Source organism: Schistocerca piceifrons, chromosome 8 (genome assembly GCF_021461385.2).
Source record: "Schistocerca piceifrons isolate TAMUIC-IGC-003096 chromosome 8, iqSchPice1.1, whole genome shotgun sequence".
NCBI classification, from domain to species: Eukaryota; Metazoa; Arthropoda; class Insecta; order Orthoptera; family Acrididae; genus Schistocerca; species Schistocerca piceifrons.
In genome coordinates this window covers 434,156,103-434,179,007 of record NC_060145.1, presented here as the reverse complement: position 1 = coordinate 434,179,007, position 22,905 = coordinate 434,156,103, and the positions used below count along the sequence as shown (strand labels likewise).

The following is a 22,905-nucleotide window of genomic DNA, read 5'->3' as shown; positions in this document are numbered from 1 at the left end:
TAATGAAGTAGATTAGGAATGTTCTCCGTTGTCCTATATCTTCAGTTGAAAATGAAATACTTATTTTGTATGCTAAGCTTTAAATTTGAAAAAAAAGGATGAAAATTTTGGAGTTTCATATTCAAGTCTGTGGAGAAACTGAAAAAAGTTATATGTTTAAGTTCTTCAATAGTTTGGGCTATGATATACTGAATGTGTATTCTGCATTGTTTGGTTCCATCGTGTTGTTTTAGTAGGTTTTTAAATGTATTATGCATAAATAGTGTTAACAGCTGTGTGTATCTGAATTTGGTTCCCCAAGCAGCCTTCCCCACTAAGTAACTGCATTGTGGCTGAGAAATAAAGCCTAGTTGCCACCCCTCAGTCTCTTGCGCAAGAAATTTTACTGCATACTCATTCTTAGCCTTTCAGTCACAAGTTGTTTCACCATAAAGAACTTTTAAATTATGATGAATGTCAGTTAAAGTTAGATTTTCAGCCAGTGCAATTTATTTAACTATACCAGTACTGATAACAGAGTGTTTTGTGCCCAAGCCACTACTTTCCCTTCATGGTACTATTTCATCAATTTACTTAAACTTATGGTAACTGATTTTTTAAATTTGTCTCCCTGATCAATATAGAGTTGTATAGGGTAGAGTACATTTTAGATGCCAACTTTCTGCTTACTGATTAAGATTGGTATTGTGCAAATTTTGAGTGTTCTGAAACTATTTTCCTGCTTTGTGTCTGAGAGACTGGAAGCCACAAAAAGCTTATGTTAATGACTTGGAAAACTGTTAATAATAACAAGCAGTTGGTTTCTTATCCATTGGACATATTCACCTTGGTAATGTGTCACACACTTGTACATAGACCTTATTTGAGAAACAAGTATATTGTGTTATACTCTCTGAACTGTGACAAGAAGAATTGAATATTGTGGTCTGATTTCTACAGTACATGTGGATTCATATCAATTTCCCACTATTTTATTTGCTTTTTGAATTCCAAAATAACTTCCCCCTGCAGGACTGGGGGTTACAATAGGCCCGAGGTGTCCCTGCCTGTCATAAGAGGCGACTAAAAGGAATCACATTTTTTAACCCTAAAAGTTCAGTTCCCATTTTATGGTTTGACTTGCCACTTTCCAAATTATACAGAAGTGTGCTCCACATGGCTTTGCATCTCCACCCACAATTCAACTATTTGGGTGAGGACATTTACCGGGGTATGTCATCTTCTTCTGTTGTCTCCTGTCCTATTTTGCCCCCATGACAATATTGGATCTCTGTGCACCCAATATCCAGCATGGTAGCCAGTCTGTTGTGGTGGGGCCACCATGTACCCATTTGGTGGTAGCCCCCTGACAACACAGGGATCGCACTGCTGATGCCTGAGCTGTTAACTACCCATGTATGCCAAGGAATAGCTGCCTGTCTTCCTGGGGCATCAGGACTCCCAGCAACAGCCATCATGCCAGGTGGCCTTTGCTGTGGCTATGTGGCACCTGTGGGGAGAGTCCCTGATAGGAGTGGGTGGTATCAGGGTGGATGACCTGCAATGAAGTGGACTAAGTAATCTCTTGCTGGTGACCGTACGGCGCCAGCAGTCTCTAAGAAGGGCAAGATCAAGTATAATGCTGACAAATATTACCTTAAATCATTTCCCCCCCTCGCTACACCATGGGAGGGACTTGGGGCTACAGAACGGAGAGAGCCATATTCGCCTCTGTATTTAGTCTGTAGCAGAATGGACAGCGACTACTTTCTACCTATGAAGCCTCAGTTTTTTGTTAAACATCTTGAGGATAAGTTTGCGGGAGTGAAAGTGCTGTCTAAGATGAGAAGCGGTGCAGTCTTGATTCAGACAGCATCCCCAGCCCAATCCCGTGCGTTACTCACTTGTGACTGCCTGGGTGATATTCCTGTTTCCATCACTCCCCATAAAAACCACAACATGGTCCAGGGAATTATTTTCCAATGCGACCTCCCCTTGCAGTCTGATGACGAGCTCCATGCCAATGTAGAATGGTGGGGTGTTCATTTCATCCGGCACATTTACAGGGGACCCAAAGACAACAGGGTTGCTACTGGTGCCTTCATCTTTGCCTTTGAGGGTGATTCATTGCCCGAAAAGGTCAAGGTGATGGTTTACTGCTATGATGTTAAACCATACGTCCCACCCCCTATGCAGTGCTTTAAGTGCTGGAAATTTGGGCATGTCTTCCCGCTGCACTTTCAACACCACATGTCGAGACTGCAGACGTCCACTGCATCCAGATACTCCCTGTGTGCCTCCTCCCACCTGTATCAGCTGCGGAGAGCAGCACTTCCTGTTTGCCAGACTGCACAGTATCCAAAAGGAGCGGAAAATCATGGAGTATAAGACCCTGGACCTGTTGACTTACCAAGAGGCTATACGTAAATTTGAACAATTACACCCCATTCTGTTGACGTCCACATATGCTGCATCTACATTACCATTGCCATCACAAGTACCAGTCGTACCACACTCTGTGCCACGAACAGTGGGCCCTCTGGACCTCCAGAATACATCAGCTCCCTTGATGGTAGGGGGAAAATCTGCGGGGGACATTGGTTCCCTCCCCCCAGCCGGAGAAGCAACAGCCTCCTCCGGCTCCTCTCGTGCGGAAGGGGTCACTTTGAACCCTCTCTCCCAAGGTCTTCACCAATGCCACAGTGACACTCACCAATGGCTAAAGGAGCCAAAAGCTGCTGTATGAAGATCTTCATGGTCTTCCTCCATGTTTGAAGCTACTTCAGAGAAGTCCTCCCAGCAAGTCCATAGAGAGAAGCGAGAGGGCAATCAACCAAAGAAGTCTGCAAAGAAAAATGTCCCTCCGGTGGCCCCAGCACCACAACTCCCTACCAGTTCTGTACCTGCAGATGAGGTGGAGATCCCCTGATGACCTGGATCCCACTGATGCCTTACTCACAACAGGAATGGATACAAATACTCAGTAGGTGGCAGCAGGTGACCCTGAGGCGTAACATGCATCCTTGCATGCTACATGCCTTCCCAGCCTCATGATAACATCATCCTCCAGTGGAATTGCTGTGATTTTTTCCACCACCTGGCTGAGCTATGGCAACTGTTAAGCTTTACACCTGCTTTCTGCATTGTCCTCCAGGAAACATGGTTCCCGGCAATGCGGACCCCTGCCTTTTGCAGCTATAGAGGATATTACAAGAACCGTAGGGACTATAATAGAGTATCAGGTGGAGTTTGTATCAATGTCCTGAACTCGGTATGCAGTGAACCTGTGCCCCTTCAAACCCCTCTTGAAGCTGTGGGTGTCAGGATAAGGCCGACACAGGAAATAGCTGTCTGCAACATATATCTTCCTCCAGATGGTGCAGTACCCCTGAATGCGTTGGCTGCACTGGTTGATCACTTCTGTAAACCTTTCCTACTTTGGGAGATTTTAACGCCCAAAACCCCTTGTGGCGTGGCACTGTGGTTACTGGCCGAGGTAGAGATGTTGAAACTTTCTTATCTCAACTCGACCTCTGCCTCTTAAATGCTGGGGCCCCCACACATTTCAGTGTGGCTTGTGGCACTTACTCGACCATTGATTTATCTCTGCAGCCCAGGACTTCTCCCACCTGTCCACTGGAGAGCCTACGACGACTTGTGTGGTAGCGACCACTTTCCCATCTTCCTGTCACTCCCCTAGTGCCATTCCCCCAGATGTCTACCAAGTTGGGCTTTAAACATTGTAGACTGGGAAGCTTTCACCTCTGCAGTCACCATTGAATCTCCCCCACATGGCACTGTCAACATGGTAGTTGAGCAGGCCGCCAGAACGATCATTTCTGCGGCGGAAAACACGATCCCTTGTTCTTTAGGGTTCCTCCGGCGAAAGTCAGTACTTTGGTGGTCACCGGAAATCGCTGAGGCCATTAAAGAGCTTCAGCAAACTCTACAGCGACATAAGCGGCACCCTTCCCTAAAGCACCTAATAGCTTTTAAAGAGCTCCGTGCTCGCATTCACCAGCTTATAAAAAGACGGAAACAGGCATGTTGGGACAGATACATCTTGCCCATTGGGTAAACACAATTGCTGAGCATTATGCTCAAGCCTCCGCATCAGAGAACTATCCCCCAGTATTTCGCACCCTCAAACAGCAGATGGAAAGCAAAGCCCTCTCATTCACTGAATGTCACAGTGAACCCTATAATGCTCCATTTACAGAGTGGGTGGTCCTTGTACACTGCCCCGACACAGCTCCTGGGCCAAATCGGATCCACAGTCAGATGATCAAGCATCTCTCGTCCGACTACAATGACATCTCCTTGTCATCTTTAATGGGATCAGGTGCGATGGTGTCTTTCCATCGCAATGGCAGTAGAGCACCATCATTTCTGTGCTCAAACCTGGTAAAAACCCACTTGATGTGGATGGCTATCGGCCCATCAGCCTCACCAACATTCTTTGTAAGTTGTTACAACATATGGTAAGTCAGCGGTTGTGTTGGGTCCTGGAGTCTCGTGGCCAACTGGCTCCATGCCATGGCAGTTTCCGCCAGGGTCGCTCTACCATTAAGAATCTAGTTTCCCTCGAGTCTGCCATCCGAACAGCCATTTCCAGACGCCAACACCTGGTTGCCGTCTTTTTTGATTTACGAAAAGCTTATGACACAACCTGGTGACATCATATCCTTGCCACATTATATGAGTGGCATCTCGGGGGCCTGCTCATGATTTTTATCCTAAATTTCCTATTGCTCCATACTTACCGTGTCCAAGTTGGTGCTTCCCATAGTTCCCCCCATATCCAGGAGAATGGGGTCCCACTGGGCTCTGTATTGAGTGTATCTCTATTTTTAGTGCCCATTAATGGTCTACCTGCATCTGTTAGGCTGTTGGTCTCACCTTCTCTGTATGCAGATGACTTCTGCATTTCGTGTTGCTCTTCCAGTACCTACAGGGAGCCATCCACAAGGTGCAGTCATGGTCTCTAGCCCACGGATTCCAGTTTTCAGCCGCGAAGTCATGTGTCATGCACTTCTGTCGATGTTGTACCGTTCATCTGGAACCTGAACTTTATCTTAATGATGATCTACTCACTGTAGTGGAGACGTATCGATTCTTAGGACTGGTCAGGGCTTAAGATTGCGGTTCGCATCCGATCTCTTGTGTCTGAAGTGGAGTCCTTGCCTTTACCGCCAATACTAGAGGTCCATTCATGTACACCTCCATGGTGTAGACCTAGGTCGAAGCTTCGCCTGGATCTTTCACATGGTCCTAAGCACTCGGTTAACCCCGTAGTTCTCTGCTGTCACTTCTTCTTGATTCTTGACATGTGCCGGCACCATGAAGTGGTTTACACTGACAGGTCGATGCGTGATGGTCATGTTGGCTTCGCATATGTTCGTGGAGGACATATTGAACAGCACTCCTTGCCAGATGGCTGCAGTGTTTTCACGGCGAAGCTGGCGGCCATTTCTCATGCTCTTGTGCACATCATTCCATGCCCTGGCGAGTCATTTCATCTCTGTACTAACTCCTTGAGCAGCCTACAAGTTATTGACCAGTGCTACCCCCACCATCCTTTGGTAGTGACCATCCAGGAGTCCATCTATGCCCTGGAACAGTCCAGTCATTCCGTGGTGTTTGTGTGGTCCCCAGGCCGTGTCGGAATCCCAGGAAATGAACTTGCTGGCCAGGCGGGGCTACACGGAAACCACTTCTAGAGATTGGTATCCCTGTAACTGACCTGTTATCATTACTATGCGGCAACTTTTTTCAGCTTTGGGAGACGGTATGGCATAATCTCAGTACGCACAACAAACTGTGTGCTATTAAGGCGACTATGAATGTGTGGAAGACCTCCATGTGGGCCTCTCGCATGGACTCTGAAGTTCTCTGCTGGCTTCGCATTGGCCATACGTGGTTAACACATGGTTACCTCTTCTCAGTCTTGAGGACCCACCTTGGCGTCACTGTGGCTCACATATGACTGTCGTCCACATCTTGGTGGACTGCCCACTTTTAGCCGCTCTGTGGCAGACTTTTAACCTTCTCAGCACCCTACCTACAGTGTTGGCCAACAATGCCTCAACAGCAGATATAGTTTTACGTTTTATTTGTTAGATTTTTTTTATCATACCATCTAAGGGTGTGCATTTAGCCTTCTCTATGAGGTTGCCACCCTCCCTCCATTTTAACTCTGTCACACTTTCTTTGCATTTGTTTGTCTTGGGGATTGTCTGTTCCCTACATGTGTTCATCTCGTCTTGTCTTTTTGGGGTGGACATTTTAATGTGTTGCAGAGTTGCTGGTTCATCCTCTTTTATTATTGTGATCAGCCAGCCCAGACCATATGCTCTATGGGTTTACCACCTTCTTTTACTTGTGGTATATGTTTACCCTGTTTTTTGTTTGCTCTATTCGTTTTCTTTTTAGGTGTGGTGGTGGGTGTTTTTTTTAACTTGAGCTTTGCTTGTGTCAGGAAAAAGGGACTGATTACCCTATAGTTTGGTACCTTTATATCCCAAACAAACCAACCAACCAAAATAACTCAATCTACAGGCTGTTATGACTAATACGTAATCTGTAATAACTGCTGGAATAAGTTTTTATTGATATTGGTTATATGAGGGTCATTCAGAAAGTAAAGAACACTTTTTTGTGTAGAAAGTTTTATTTGATGTAATTAAACGAAACTGTTGTACATACAATTTTATACCCAAGCTACTTTTCTACGTAGTTACCATTTAAATTTATGCACTTGTCACACCGTTTTACCAGCTCTTCTATGCCTTCTGCATACTCAGTTGTCGCTAAGTTGTTGAACCACTGATTAATGGCTTCTTTAAGTTCATCACCACTTCCATAGCATTGTCCACTCAAAAAGTCTTTCAGTTTGGGGAAAAGGGATAATCACTTGGTGCCAAATCTGGACTGTACAGCAGTTGTTGGAACATTTCCAACTGAAATCACTGACACAAGTGCTATGTCATACCTGCTGCATTCAGATATGCATTATTGTGTAGGTGTTTGACTCCAGTGACAAGCATTCTGCACCACTTGTTTTTAATGGCATGGCCAAGTCATTGAGTCATCTTGACGGTAGGCCACTGCATTCATGGTCTCACCTCTAGGTAAGTAATCTATGAGCAGGACACCCTTACGATCCCAAAACACTGTAGCCATAATCTTTCTGGTGCTTAAAATTTGTTTTGCTTTTTTGGATTTCGATGGGGATTGCGTATGATGCCATTGCATTGATTGGCACTTTGTTTCCTGATATCAAAGTCTCATCACCAGTGACAGTGTGAATCAAACATTGATCACTATCCTTTTTGTAGTGACAGAGAAATGTCAATGCAGCAGCCATTCATTTGGTTTTGCATTCGTTGAACAAAATTCGAGAAACCCAGCTGGCACACACATATTTATAGCCCAGATCTGCACTAACAATCTCATATACACAGTTCTTGAATGTCTCGAAAAAATGAGTGCAGTCCACTAATTGTGAAATGCCTATCGTCTTTAATTTTTGTTTCAATCCTTGCATCGAGTCTGTCAGTCACCTTAAGTGATTGTCATCGTGAACATTTTTTTGTCTGCCCCTAAATATGATACACCACTCCCAAACTAATGCCTTTTTTGTCACATTGCGGTAAATGTTAGTTATCTGACCATAAATATTGATGGGTCATATTTTTTGCGCATTTAAAAAGCAGATAACACTGCGCACTCACACTTAGTGGTATCATGAATTTTATCATACATTTTGAAGTCACTCAACTAAGCAGTAAGCAGCCATATTGGATCATAGCTGCCATCAAACTGAAGCGGTTATGTACCAAGTCAGTGGGTGATTGGTGGTGGCAGCGGCGGTGGTGGTTGTGGTGGTGGGGGGCTAGGACACGGTCATGTGTTAAGACAAAACATTCTTTACTTTTCAAATGACCCTTGTATTTGTATAATGATCTTTCCTTCATGGAGGACCAGTCATATAAAATTTTTTGAAAGATATTTCTGCCATTTCACTGTTAATTTATCATTTATTTTAGACAGTCATGATTTTGGCTTTATAAACATTCTCCAGTGCACATTGAATTATTAAAATAAGTCTGACATGTCTCCGAAATGTCATCGTCGGAAAAAAATTACTCTGATCTTATAGACCAGTTAAGGTTTCACAGGATAAGAGTACGTATCCAAGATACATAATTTTGCTGACACTATTCCAACTGATGAACAGAAGTGATGAATGCAGGTCATAGAAATATATTTTCTGCTAAATATGCCATAGTGTTTGTTAATGGTTTTCACATTGCGCATAATGTCATCAGTATTACGTATCTTGGATATTTACTCTTATCCTGTAATATGACATTTGGCCTATAAGTCCAGGAAAATGTTTTTCCAATGATGGTGTGTCACAGGCATTATTTTAATAATGCCTGTGACTTATCTTAATAATCCAGCATGCACCCGAGAATATCTACAAATCCGAAATCATGATTGCGTAAAAAAAGTGATTAACTAGCAATCAAATGGCGGAAATTTCTTTAAAAAAGGAGAAGTGCTAATATAAGTTTCTCTTGCTTATTTCCGTCATGAAATTCAAATAAATTCATTCCAGTCAGAAGAAGAAAATGAAGAGAGTGAAGGCTCTGGAGAGGAGGAATCCCGTCAGGCTAAACGCAGGCGTTTGGGGGAAGAAGCCATCCTCAAAAGGAGAGAACGCAGGTTATGGGAAGAAAATAGAAACCGAATCATGTTTGAGTATACACAGTTCAGTTACTATGGTCGTTCCGTGAGTATATTGTTTCATTTTTCTACTTAAGAAGTTTATGTAGTTATACTGAAATTGACATTGATGTGTTTCTTTGTCAGCTACACTTTTTGAAAGTACTCACTATATCTTATTGAAGGATTGATAGAAATGGTAATCACCTGATTACAAACAAAAATGTTGTTTGCATATTTAAATTTATTTACTCTAAACTTTGTCATAAATAGAACGAATGCTCCTGCATTCTAACATTGTAAATAGAAGGTTTTATCATAGCTTTCAATTTACTGAAATCTGTGGAAGACCAGAAAGTTGCAAGGAGTCTTATTTAGCAAGACAGAAACTCCAGTTACAGACTGGAGATGTTAATGGCAAAAATCGTGAGAACAACACTTAACTGTAAATTAGTGGATTATCATGAGTCAACATTCAAATGTTGATCACACTTGCGATTTCCTGTAGGTTCATCAAGAAAATGGCTTTGGTGATTAACTGGAGAACTTGATGTAATTGAGAATAACAATAAGGAGCACCGTGAAATTAAATTGCTATACATGCTGGTAGCTCTTCAGGCAGTATCTGAATGGACAACTGAGCTTCCAATCCCATATCATAATCATGCACACACATTTTATCATTTGTCCTTATTTACATAAGATCTGTACAATCGGCAGTAATTGCCAGCCCTTACCAATGAGGTTACTGTTTTGTAATTATTGCTAGGAATTAAAGAACTGCAGTGGATTTTGCTACTGGTGTTATATCACCCAAAAGTCCATTGCATGATATTAACTGTACAGTATATTAACATCATCAACAATTTCCATGCTTGTAATCCAGTAGCTGTTAAATAGTTTCATTCATGATTTAATTGGTGGTTTGTGTGTGTAAACTTTCTTACTCATAGAAAAGTGGAAGTGGAAGAGATTGGCAGAGCAGGAGCTGTTTTCTATTTAGTATCTTTTTTTTAAAATTAGATTAGATTTAGTTTTCATTCCATGGACCCAAAAATGCTCAGATGCTTCTTGTGGGTGCGGAACAAGTTAGAAAGTATAACATAAACAGCATAAATATTTGAACATAATACCCATTACCCTGATCATTTGTCAGGATATTTATGAAATAGGTGAATCCATTAAAGTAAACTGGAATTGCTAATATTGTCATAATTAGTACACTATCAGAATGAAACATAGTTATGCACTTTTAATAAATTTACTGTACACAAATTACGTAATCTTGACTGTTGTGACCAAGTGCTGTCAAAACTTCAGTCTAAAAGACATTTTTAATTAAGCTGGTCTAACAGTCCCCTTTAAGATACACACCTATAGTGTAAAAGGAGGTGCCTATCAAAAAGTCTTTCAAATTCTGTTTAAACTGTGTTTTATCTGAAACCAAGTCTTTAATGGATGCAAGCAATTTATTGAAAAATTGTGTTCCTCAATATTGGACTCTTTTTCAGACCAAGGTGAGTGATTTTAGGTCTTTATATAGGTTGTTCTTATTCCTAGTATTGATACTATGTATTGAGCTATTGGTTGAAAATAAAGATATATGACTTCCAACAAATATCATTAAGGAATAAAGTAACTAAGAAGTAGTGGTTAGAATACAAAGTTAGCTGTCTCCATAATGTTCTTGAATTGACGCCACAAATCAGCCTTATTACACAATTTAGTGTTCTAAAAACTTTTGCTCAGTTTGATGACATAATAGAATGAAAGTATGTAAGCTTTTTGTATTTATGTCTCCTACACATAACATTATTGTCACTGCAAGTACAGACTTGTTCAGGCGCTGCAGCATTTCTGTGGTATTCCCTTCCCAACTGCATTTATTATTGAGTTGTAATCCTAGAAATTCAACATTGCCTACCTCTTCGATCTGCATGTCTTCATATGCCATACATGTGCTGGAAGGACATCTCCTACAGGTTCTGAACTGTATGTAGTGGGTCTTTTCAAAGTTTAATGACAGTGAATTAGCTTTAAACCATTTATTTTCAGTGAAGATTTGATTAGCAGCCATTTCTAAATCTGTACTTGACTTGTGACTTATTGCAATGTTTGTTATCATCTACAAACAAAACAAACTTAGCATTATTACTTGAGTACTAATTGAGTCATAGTGAGCCCATGCATATGTAAAAAAAAAAAAAAAATGAAGTCCTGTGGTACAAAAATGTGAATGTGCTTACCTAATTAAACAAATATAACTGCAGACTATTTGTGATTTTAGGAGTGGTGGTGCCGGTTTGAGAGTTGTGCAACAGCATTTAGGTACTATCTTTATTAACAACTTAAAAATTTCAAGAGACTGATCAAAATCAAGAGTTGAACCCCCAGTTTGCATTTACAATTCAGTAATACAATTTCTAATAACCACAATATACAGCCATTAATAAAAGAAATTACAGGATGGCATCACTTCTACATAAATTTACAAAATTTAATTCTCATAATACCCTGTTGTTAACCCTATAAATAAAAGAAATACCCTCAAGATCTTGGGTATATGATGTCATTTACATTTCCTTTAAAATGATCACATAACACACATTTGTGTGAGTACATTACCCATCTACTCAGATTTGTTAGTACACTGCACAGTTTTTGTCAGTCCAAGCACTCAGATCCTTATGATTTTAAAACTCCAGTTTGGCTCTTTCAAGAAATCCCCCTCCCTCCCCCCAAAAAGTAATCACCAGAGGTTTAAGGAACCACTGTTTGAATTGGTAGGATAGCCGTAAGTTGCAGTCAGTATTTTTTATGAAGTGGTTTTGGGCAATTTAACAATAGCATCATCATACACTGTGGAATTTGCAGAGTGTTGGAATCTTAAAGTGACGTAAAAGAACATATTCAATTTACATTAAGATAACATACAGTCAAAGAAGTTGGGCGATTACATTACAGATCTTAGAGATGAAGTTGGTTATATAATATTAGTTTTTGTGATGTCTATGGCCATTTGCATCCAAAGATAATGGAATATTTTTTACTGACTGACTCAAAAATGATTTGAATTCACCACATGAAAAACCAATTTCCTTCAGTTACCACATCATTATTAAACTATGCTAAACAACTACCATTTGTAATGAAATACTTTTAAACTGCCATAGAAGATACAAATTTAAACGTCAATTGCTGCTTTTATGGTTGTATATGTACACACATCATTCATGTGTTAGTCAAATTTCACTATGCTGCTATATCTGTTAAAGTAATTGTTCAAAAAATACATTAAAATGTCCTTAAAATATATCTTTCAATGCATCTTCCAAAGGGACACTTCTGAAAATATTTTGGTAAGGATAAAATGGCAGGTAGTTAAGATTGCGTCTTAACAGACAATCGCTGGCACTTTGTCAAACAACTGGAAGAATCTATTGAAATAAATTTGTTTTGTTCATGTAATAAATTTTGTCTGTTTCTCTTCTTTTCTATTAAAACTTCCAGTTCTTCCGATAAAGGGTCTTTATCTGGCTAATTTTCATGCTATCTTGAATCTTGCCCAAAGTATGGATAGTTGTCTTCAAATGTTTACCAAATGCTGTACAATTGGTATTTAAATTGAAATTTTCTTTATTATAATCTTTATACAGTCTCCAGTTTGGCCAGTGTATGTACTCTGAAAATTTTAACAGTTTTTTAATATAGTCCTGAATTACAGTACTTGGTCTTATGCACATTCTCCTTCCCGTGTCTAAGGGAATGTTTCTCCGAAATTCGACATTAACCTTTTGTCTTTGGAATTTTCTTTGTCTTTGTGATTTTCCTTCTACTGGTCTGCCCGTATTGTTGTTCCGTCCATTCATTGTTTTTCTTTATAGCGCAGTACAGTTTCGTCACTTCAAGACAATTGTTCCAAATACAGCTTTTTGATTGTTTGTTATTCTGAAACTTTCTTCGTCAGTGAGTGGTAACTGTAACATGCTGTTTAAAGCTAAATAAAAATATACTTTTTATGTTGGGTTGTATGATTCAATTATTTCCAGTAATGATTCCCAAATATGTAGGCTTTCTGCAACTGTTAATCAAGGAAATTAACTCAGCTATCAGTTTGATGTTTGTCTGTGAATGTAACTTTTGGGTGCATTTGATTAAGTTTGTTAGTTATTTCATTTAAATCTTGTTTAGTGCCTCTAAATAAAATTATAGTGTCATCATCATACTAGTGATAATACAGTATTTCCTCTTTTATATCAAGGAATTTCTCAAAAAAGTTAATTTCCAAGTCAGTAAGAAATAAACCTGACAATGTACTTAACAAACTATTACCCATCGCTAAGTGGTCTCCATTTGGTAAATTTTTCTGTTAAAGATAAAGTCATGAAATTGCAAGAAGTCTAACTGCTCTACAATCTTACTTACTGCTATGCTTTTATGTGTTGGTAAATTATGTCTAATTATTTCTGATGCTTCATTAACTGGTGTATTTGTGAACAAATTTGTAATGTCCAAAGTAGACTTGTTGGACTTGTGGCTCTCCTACAGATTTGATTTCAACAACCATTACTTCCCCTGCAGGTAATGCCTGCCCTGCTCTTGCCAAACATTATTTAGTCTAAATGGGGCCACCCAAAAAACACAATAGCTAAAACATTAACAATAAAGACAGCTAGCAGTTATTATATATGTGCTTGGCAAAAACCACAACTGTCATTCAGTTGGCAGTGTGATTTAACATGGAGGCTACGATGGTTAGTCAATAATGAGTAGAAAAATATTTGTACAAATTATAGAAACACTACAGCTTACTACGACCACCTTTTAACAAACTTCATACGACTTCCATAACCCAATTGTTCTGCCACACAATGGGTTCCTAATGAGCTAATAACACAATAATTTATTTGACACAATTGATCTCCAGTCAAATGGAAAACGAAAAGGGCAGCTCTTGTCAAAGAAGCAAAATCTTCAGTACAAGCAAAAATGTTCAGTGATGTCTACATAATCTATTTTCATTTTTGGTAATAATTTACTTCATTTTGTACATGCTCATGTTGATTTGAAAGTTGTTTGAATGCAACAGGAGTCAATAGTATCATTAAAAGCAATCATAGTAACATTAAAATCAATCAATGTCATTCTTCTGAAAATGGGCCTTATTTTGTTATGGGGAAACAACATTGCCCCGACAAAAATTGCTTTTCAAAATCTTGCAGCTCCATATGTAGTGTTCCACAAAATAGCATCTCTTAAATTTAAGAGGCATTTTAAGAAGCTCAGAGTAACTTTGTATAAAAAGTCAATATTTTGTGATTGCAATAGTACCAAACAAGGTGAGAGGTCCGTTTTTATATGAGAATTATAAATGCCCTCAGATGTTGCCAATTTGCAGCTGGCAATAACATACCAGTAGTCTGCCAACAAAAGCAGCAAAGGGTTCACTAATTTCTCTCTGTCAGAGGCAATGTACATGGTTTTAGATTTATGTACAAAGTAATGTGTTATAGGTCTGAAGGGGTTAATCTCGTAATATGTGATGTTAACCTAAAAAACTCTGTACCATTTGACCAAGAACATTTTATGGGTAATATATATGCAGAATTTGTTTCTTAAATATGTCCAATTAAACAATGGTAATAAAGTGAAACTTTTAAAGTATTATCTCAAAACACGTCTTTTCCATCACAAATATTCAGTCTGTTGTAACTCACTCAGGTTAAGAGATGGAATTAAATTTTCTAATTTTTTTTTATTTTTTTTAATTGTCTGTAATTTAATGCTGAATGTAAAAAACAATAACTCAAAATCCAGAATTATTGACAAGAAGTCATTTTGCACTTTGTGTTTCACATTTAATGCAAGTGGAACCGAGCCTATACCAACCCAAGGTAATATGCAGGCTGCAAATCCAGTTGAGTCCAAATTCTCATCAGTTGAGGCACATGGCACAAAATCCTCACATCGGCATTGTGATGGTAGGCGATTTTTCATGCTGGTGGCTCGACAGGGAAGACCATGCTTGGAAAGCTACACTGCCTGAAGCGAGCCACAGTGTGTCCCCACCAGCTGTAACCAGCGTTTGTACTTTCTGGTGGCACTCAGTGGATGTGCTGGAGCCATCCAGTGGATGTTCCATGACTGAATTGAACCATAATGCTATTTAAAGTCACCCATCACCCATCAACTGTGTATGTTCTTGACTGATTGGAAAATAAAAGATCAGCAGAGTGGTGGTTTCCCTCACTAATTCTCACTAGGATGTGGCATACATGAGTGTGAATGCTTGGAGTGAGAATGCTGTGATCATACAGGGCACCATGGGAAGTAGCGTGGCCTCAAAGGTTGGCACACCATGCTGCCACTGTGGTAATAGTAAGCCTGCATCAGTAATCTGGTGTTGGTGCTAATATTCTGACCAGGAGACAGAAATTCGTTAACCAGATTTGGCTATATATATATTGCTGCAGGATAGTAGTAATAGTAGTAGTAGTAGTAGTAGTAGTAGTTAGCGTCATCATCATCATCATTTCTTGCTCTCTCTCAAATCTGAAATGCTCTGTTATTCCAGGTATGCAATCTGCTTTCCGTACTTGGTTTTCACTTTGTGAAAAAGCCTATAACATAAGTATCATAAAGTATTCGGTGATGTTTGAAATAATGTATGCAACACCAAATTTTTCATTAACTTGCCACTATATTGAGTAAAACATTATAAAATTATGAATGTGCTTCTGACTTGCATCCACTCAGTATGACTGCTACTGGAACAAGAAGGCACAAATGTTCCTTTTTTGTTTCCTTTCTGCAGTTGGTGACTAATAAAAATGAGTCGGCAGCAGATTATATTTTTTCAGCATCAAAAGAATCGTGAACGAAAAACTAATACTACAAATGCAACAACATAGCCATGAATCCAAATACTTAGTGTTATGTCACAAGTGTATGTCACAGACAGGGGAGGTGTGAGATATTAGAACATTATATAATTGTGACAGCATTTTGTCAATAATTGAAAAAATTGATTGTTGTAAAATTGCCTCTGCATCGCCGGCTGCTGCATTGCAGTGACTTTCCAGTCTGCACTCAAAACAAAAAAAGTTATTGGCAGAGGTCTCTCACCATTGAGCATTTTGTTGCTTCTTTGACTGGCTCTAAAAATGTTACTAGTTTAATGACAGTGGTGTTTTCATAACCATTAATTTTTTCAGACCAACTTCATCACCAAGTGTAAGGTGTGTCTAAATGAAAATTAGGCTGTAGTTATATATAAAGACATTTTAAAAACAGTATCATAATTACAGTTTACTTGGAACAGTACAACAGTACATAATTGCTGCGATGTTGATACACTGATCCCAGCTTGTCAGTAGGGACTGGATGACTCCAGCAAAGAAACTCCAGATTCAGTTTTCCACTGTGTCCTGTACTTTCTCATCATAGATGAACCTCTGAGCTTTCAGAGATTGTTTTAAGGGGCCGAAGATATGCGAGTCAGATGGGGAGTTACGAGGGCTGTAAGGAGGATATTTCAGGACCTCCCATTGAAATTTTTGGAGGTGCTGTAGGATCTTTCTACAAACACGACCTAGTGTCATGGAGAAGCACTATGCCATTTGAGAGCTTGCCCATGCACTTGTTCTTGATGGCCTATTTCAGTCTTAGCAGTGTATTGCAATACCTTTGATCATTAACTGTTGCACTCTGTGATAGCCAGATGCGTAAAGGTCTTTCTACATTGAAAAAGTAAATGATCATCGTATGTGCAGCCATTGCAGCTGATTGGGCTGGTTTTGAACAAAGGGAGACGAGATGCCACCATTCCATGTTCATCAATTTGAAAGCAGGGTTGAAGTGGTGGCACCACATTTCATCACATGCCACAGTCACAGCAGTGAAATCCGTTCCTTGCTCTGCATATCTCAACAGATGTTTCAGGCAAACACCATCCTCACCATATTCTGATTCTCCGAGAGATGCTTGGGCGCCGTCTGTGCACAAACTTTGCCATAATGAAACTTCTCATGGATTATGTGATGCACAGTTTCTTTGCTTATCAACAGTTAAACAACAGATATGGTCATCGAACAAGTCGACCGTATGAGCTATTCTACATCTGAAATCTTGGCACTGGTGGTGCCAGTGTACACTTTTCCAGGGCATGGCATGTCCCCGATACCCCCAGGGGACTCACAGTGGCAGCAGGTGACCCTGAGGCGTAGACTGCCTACATGAGTGTTGCATTTCCTGGCTGACCTACGGCAACTGTTAAGCTTTACACCTACTTTCTACATTGCCCTCTAGGAAACCTGGTTCCCGGCAATGCGGACCCCTGCCCTTTGCGATTACAGGGGATATTACAAGAACTGTAGCGAATATAATAGAATGTCGGGTGGAGTTGTGTTTATGTCCTGAACTCGGTATGTAGTGAAACTGTGCCCCTCCAAACTCCTCTTGAAGCTGTGGCTGTCAGGATACAGACGACGCAGGAAATGCAGTATATATCTCCCTACAGATGGTGCGGTAACCCTGAACATATTGGCTGCACTGATTGATCAACTCCCTAAACCTTTTCTACTTTTGGGAGATTTTAATGTCCGTAACCTCTTGTGGGGTAGCACCATGCTTACTGGCTGTGGCAGAGATGTCGAAAATTTACTGCCCCAACTCGACCTCTGCCTCTTAAATACTGGGGCCACCACACATTTCAGTGTGGCTCGTGGCAGTTATTTGGCCATTGATTTATCAATTTGTAGCCCGGGACTTCTCCCATCTATCCACTGGAGAGCACATGACGACCTGTGTGGTAGTGACCACATCCCCATCTTCCTGTCACTCCCCTGGTGTCATGCCCAAGGACACCTACCCGCATTGGCCTTAAACAAGGCAGACTGGATAGCCTTCACCTCTGCTGTCACCATTGAATCTCCCCCACTTGGTGCCATCAACATTGTGATTGAGCAGGTCACTACAACTATAATTTCTGCAGCTGAAAACATGATCCCTCGTTCTCTAGAGTGCCCCAGGTGAAAGACAGTCCCTTGGTGGTCGCCTGAAGTCGCTTCCCTTGGTGGCTGCTGGAAGTCACTGAGGAAATTAAAGTGTGTCAGCGAGCTCTACAGCGACATAAGCGGCACTATTCTCTAGAGCAACTAATAGCCTTTAAGCGGCTCCGTGCCCACATTCGCCTGCTTATAAAATGACAGAAGCAAGAGTGTTGGGAGAGGTACGTGTTGACCATTGGGTGCCATATGTTACCTTCCCAAGTCTGGACGAAGATCAGATGTCTTTTTGGGTACCAGACCCCAACAGGTGTCCCTGGTGTTAACATCAATGGCGTGCTCCCTACCGACACAAACATAATTGCCGAGCACTTTGCCGAGCACTTTGCTGAGCACTATACTCAGGCCTCTGCGTCGGAAAACTACTCCCCACCCTTTCGTACCCTCAAATGGCGGAAGGAAAGGAAAGTCCTCTCGTTCACTACATGCCACAGTGAACCCTATAATCACCAATTTACAGAGGGGGAGCTCCTCAGCGCTCTTGCACATTGCCCCAACACAGCTTCTGGACTGGACTGAATGCAGAGTCAGATGATTAAACATCTCTCATCTGACTACAAGCAATATCTCCTCATCTTCAACCGGATGTGGCAAAATGGCATCTTTCCATTGCAATGGCAGTAGAGCACCATCATTCCGGTGCTCAAACCAGGTAAAAATCCGCTTGATATGGATAGCTATCGGCCCATCAGCCTCAGCAATGTTCTCTGTGAGCTGCTGGAATGTTTGGTGTGTCGACGGTTGTATTGGGTCCTGGAGTCAGGTGGCCTACTAGTTCCATGTCGGGGCGGCTTCCGCCAGGGTCGCTCTACCGCTGTAATCTTGTGTCCCTCAAGTCTGCCATCTGAACAGCCTTTTCCAGATGTCAACACCTGGTTGCCGTCTTTATGTAAAGCATACAACACGACCTGGCAACATCATATTCTTGCCACATTGTATGAGTGGGGTCTCCGGGTCCCACTCCCGATTTTTATCCAAAACTTCCTGTTGCTCCGTACTTTCTGTGTCCAAGTTGGTGCCTCCCATAGTTAACCCCCCCCACCTCTCTCATATTTAGGAGAATGGCACTCTGCAGGGCTCCGTATTGAGCATACCTTTATTTTTAGTGGACATTAACGGCCTAGCAGCAGCTGTAGGGCCATGGGTCTCCCTTTCTCTGTATGTGGGTGACTGTTGCATTTTGTATTGCTCCTCTAGTACTGATGTTGCTGAGTGATGCAAAAAACCGAACATGATGAATTACTCACTGTAGTGGAGACGTATCGATTCTTAGGACTAGTTTTCGATGCCCAATTGACTTGGCTACCTCACCTTCGTCAGCTTAAACGGGAGTGCTGGCAGTACCTCAAAGCTCTTCACTACCTGAGCAACACCAACTGGGGTGCAGATTGCTCTACACTACTGCAGCTCTACAGAGTCCCGGTTCAATCCCGCCTTGACTATGGGAGTCTTGTTTATGGTTCGGCGGCACCCTCAGCATTGTGTTTATTCGACCTAGTGCACCACTGTGGCATTCGCCTAGTGACGGGAGCTTTTAGAACAAGTCTAGTGACCAGTGTCCTGGTCCCTCCATTTGGATCCGACGTGCACAACTGCTCGCCAGTTATGTTGCACACATTTGTAGTTTTCCTTAGCGTCCGAGTTACCATCTCCTTTTCCCACCCATGGCAGTTCATCTCCCGCATAGGCGGCCCAGGTCAGGGTTTACAATTGCGGTTTGCGTGCAATCCCTTCTCTCCGAACTGGAGTCCTTCCCTTTACCACCTCTACTTGAGGTCCATTCACATACATCACCATGGTGTACACCTCAGCCGAAGCTTCGTCTGGACTTTTTGCATGGCCCTAAGGACTCCTTTAACCCCACTGCTCTCTGCTGTCACTTCCTCTTGATTATTGCTGTGTTCCGGGGCTCTGAAGTTGTTTTCAGCGACGGCTCAATGACTGATGGTAATGTTGGCTTTGCCTATGTCCACAGAGGCCATATTGAACAGAATTCCTTACCCGCTGGCTGCAGTCTATTCACTGCAGAGCTTGTGGCCATATCTCGTGCACTTCAGTACATCCATTCCTGTTCTGGTGAGTCGTTTCTTCTGTGTTCTGACTCCCAGAGCAGCTTACGGGCTATCGACCAGTGCTATGCTCGCCATCCTTTGGTAGCGACCATCCAGGAGTCCATCTCTGTCCTGGAATTGTCCAGTGTTGCTGGCGGGCTGGTCAAACAGGCTATGCAGAAACTGCTCCATGAAATGGGCATCTCTGAAATTGCCCTGCTTTCTGTCTTACGCAGCAAGGTTTTTGGCTTTGGGAGACGGCGTGGCATAACAGTATGCAAAAGAAACTTCGTGTCATTAAGGAGACTGCAGATGTGTGGAAGTCTTCCATGCGAGCTTCTCGCAGGGAATCAGTTGTCCTTTGTCAGCTCCGCATTGGCCATACGTGGCTCACATATGGTTACCTCCTCTGTCGCAAGGACCCACCTCAGCATCACTGTGGCTCCCAAATGACAGTCATCCACCTCTTGCTGGACTGCCCACTTTTAGCCGCTCTGCGGCGGACTTTTAACGTTACCAGCATCCTACCTTCGGTGTTGGGTGACAATGCCTCAACAGCAGCTTTAGTTTTACGTTCAACAGCAGCTTTAGTTTTATGTTTTATTCATGAGGGTAGGTTTTATCATTGGATCTGAGTTTTAACACATGTCCTTTGTCCCTGTCCTCCACCCTAGTGCTTTGAGGGTGGAGATTTTAATGTGTTGCAGAGTGGCTGGCTTCTCCTTTTTTATTCTCATGGTCAGCTGGCCATGGTAATCTGCTTTCTTGTTTCTAATCTCTTCTCCCTGTTTCTTGTGTCTCTCTGTGGTTTTATTGTCCTGCTTTGTCCATTTGTAGTGTTTGTTTTCCTTCTGTCGTTCTTCTGGTACTTCCTCTCTCCTGTTATTGTGCTGTATGTCTTCTTTGTTTTCTTCTTTTCCTTGGGTAGCTGTTCTACTGGGAACAAGGGACCTATGACCTCGCAGTTTTATCCCTCCCCCCCCCTCCCCCTTTTAATCCAACCAACCAACTCGCACTTCTTTCATGAGTTCGAGCATGGCGCACGTGGAGCCCTGAGATATTGCATTTCCTTCACCGTGCCCCTCCTTCCCAATCCTTGCTCCTTACCAGCATCCCCCTCCTTCCCCTCTCTCGGCATTATTATTTATGTCTTCCTGGTTATCCACTTAGTTCCCTGTATTGCTTGCAGTTTTGTTCCTCAAGCCTGTTGTCTTTCATCCTTTTTGGTTTTTTGGTCCTTGCTTCGGGTTTGATCTCCACTTCTAAATTTTCTGTTTTTAGAGTGAGCCATTTGGGGAAGAACTCCCTCCTACCATCTACAGTGTGGATTCCTTTCTCCCCCTTCCTTTCCCTCTTCCTTCCCCCCAGTCACCCCCCCCTCCACCCTGCTAGGCCATCAGCACATGTATCCAGTCATTGTGGTGGGGCTGTTATGTCCTATCTGGCTGAGCCCCCTCACACACAGAGATCACACTACTAATACCTGAGGCCGGAAGCCTACTACCAACTTGGCCATGAGACGCATCACTTGTGCGCCCCAAGGTTGCTCGCTCTCTTTTGGTTCCAGATCTTGCAGAAGCCTGCCCTCCCTCTGTGCCCTGCCCTACTCCACATTTGAAGAGAAGAAGAAGAAGAAGAAGAAGAAGAAGAAGAAAAAGAAAAATGTAAGTCCCAGGACAAGGCCCACCTGGTGCCCCCAGAGGTGCTATCCCCCCACCCCGCAACCTGAGTCAGCTGTCTTATTTATGGAAGTCACCCCATCCTTGTCGGTGATGACCACTAAACGATTGACATGACCTCCACTCGGCTCCATATTGTCTAACCTGGATTCTCTCCACACGATAATGCAGTGAAATTGCAACAGACATTAGTGACACCTACTGGAGGTTCAATACCTTGTTTCCTCTTACTCTGCATTCTTTCTTGCTCTTCAAGAAACACACTTCCGTGGTGACCACTCTCCAACATTTCGTTGTTATTGGGAGTTCTGTCGAAACCGTGCCATCCCCGGGATAGCGTGTCAGGGGATCCGCATTTTGGTTCACACCAGTGTCTTTGGTGACTAGATCCCACTTTGTATCAAACTGGAAGCAATAGTGGTTAGACTAGAAACAACCCCAGCAATCAATGTTTGCAACATCTACCTCTCTCCAGGTAAGCCACTTCCTTACGTTGAAATGTCCACCTTAATACAGCAACTCCCATCCCCGTATCTCCTCCTTGGGGACTTCAATGCACACCACCCCCTGTTGGGGAGTGCCACTTCAAGGGGTCTTCTAATTGACCAAATTATTACAGACTTTGCTTTGTGTCCCCTTGAGTGCCTTTCATGGCACCCTTACTGCTATCAATCTCTACTGCTATCAATCTCACAATCTCCTCCCCTGCTCTCGGGGCTTCCCTGCTTTGGTCACCCCATGATGACCTTTGTGACAGTGACCACTTTCTGGTGATTCCAACGTTCTCCTGCTGCCATCAGGCAGACGGACTCCCATGTTTGGCATTCACAGGGCCAATTGGTCTGCTGTGCACTTCAACATCTCCGTTTTGAATTGCGTCGATGCAGTCATGCAGGGCGTCTCTGCCAATAATCTTCATGCTGTTGACTCTGCTATCCCCCTATCCACAGCTCCCCCTCATCAGAGACCAGTACTGTGGTGGACCAAAGATGTAGCAGTCGCTATCCAGAACTGCCGATGGGCGCTGCAGTGATTTAAATGACACTCTTCTTATGCCAACCTTATCCCTTTTAAGCGTCTGCATCCTAAGGCTTGCTGCCTTATTATACAGAGTAAAAAGGAATGCAGGGAGCAGTATGTTTCCTCCATGGAGATGTAAGCCTCTTCAGCGCAGGTTTGGTCCAAACTCTGTAGCCTTCTGTACTGCCAGTGACAATCAACTGTTCAGAGTCTTACTCTCCAGGGTGTTATTCTCCAGAGTGCTCTGTGTACTGATCCACCAGTCCTTGCAGAACACCTCACAACACACTTTGAGACAGCATCGGCATCTTCTTCCTATACTGGTCCCTTTCTCCAGCAGAAACGTGAGTTGAACAGAATCCCTCAGTTTCAACCCCCACC

The 22,905-nt window shown here is 42.3% G+C and overlaps 1 protein-coding gene across 1 annotated transcript in view; it reads left to right on the top strand.

Moving 5' to 3' along the window:
- LOC124711459 (cell division control protein 45 homolog) overlaps nucleotides 1-22,905 on the top strand; it is a 143,661-nt gene that overhangs the window by 21,734 nt on the left and 99,022 nt on the right. The window contains exon 5 of the mRNA XM_047241553.1: nucleotides 8,603-8,776. Coding sequence (XP_047097509.1) covers nucleotides 8,603-8,776 — 174 coding nt within the window. The remainder of the gene's footprint in view (nucleotides 1-8,602; nucleotides 8,777-22,905) is intronic.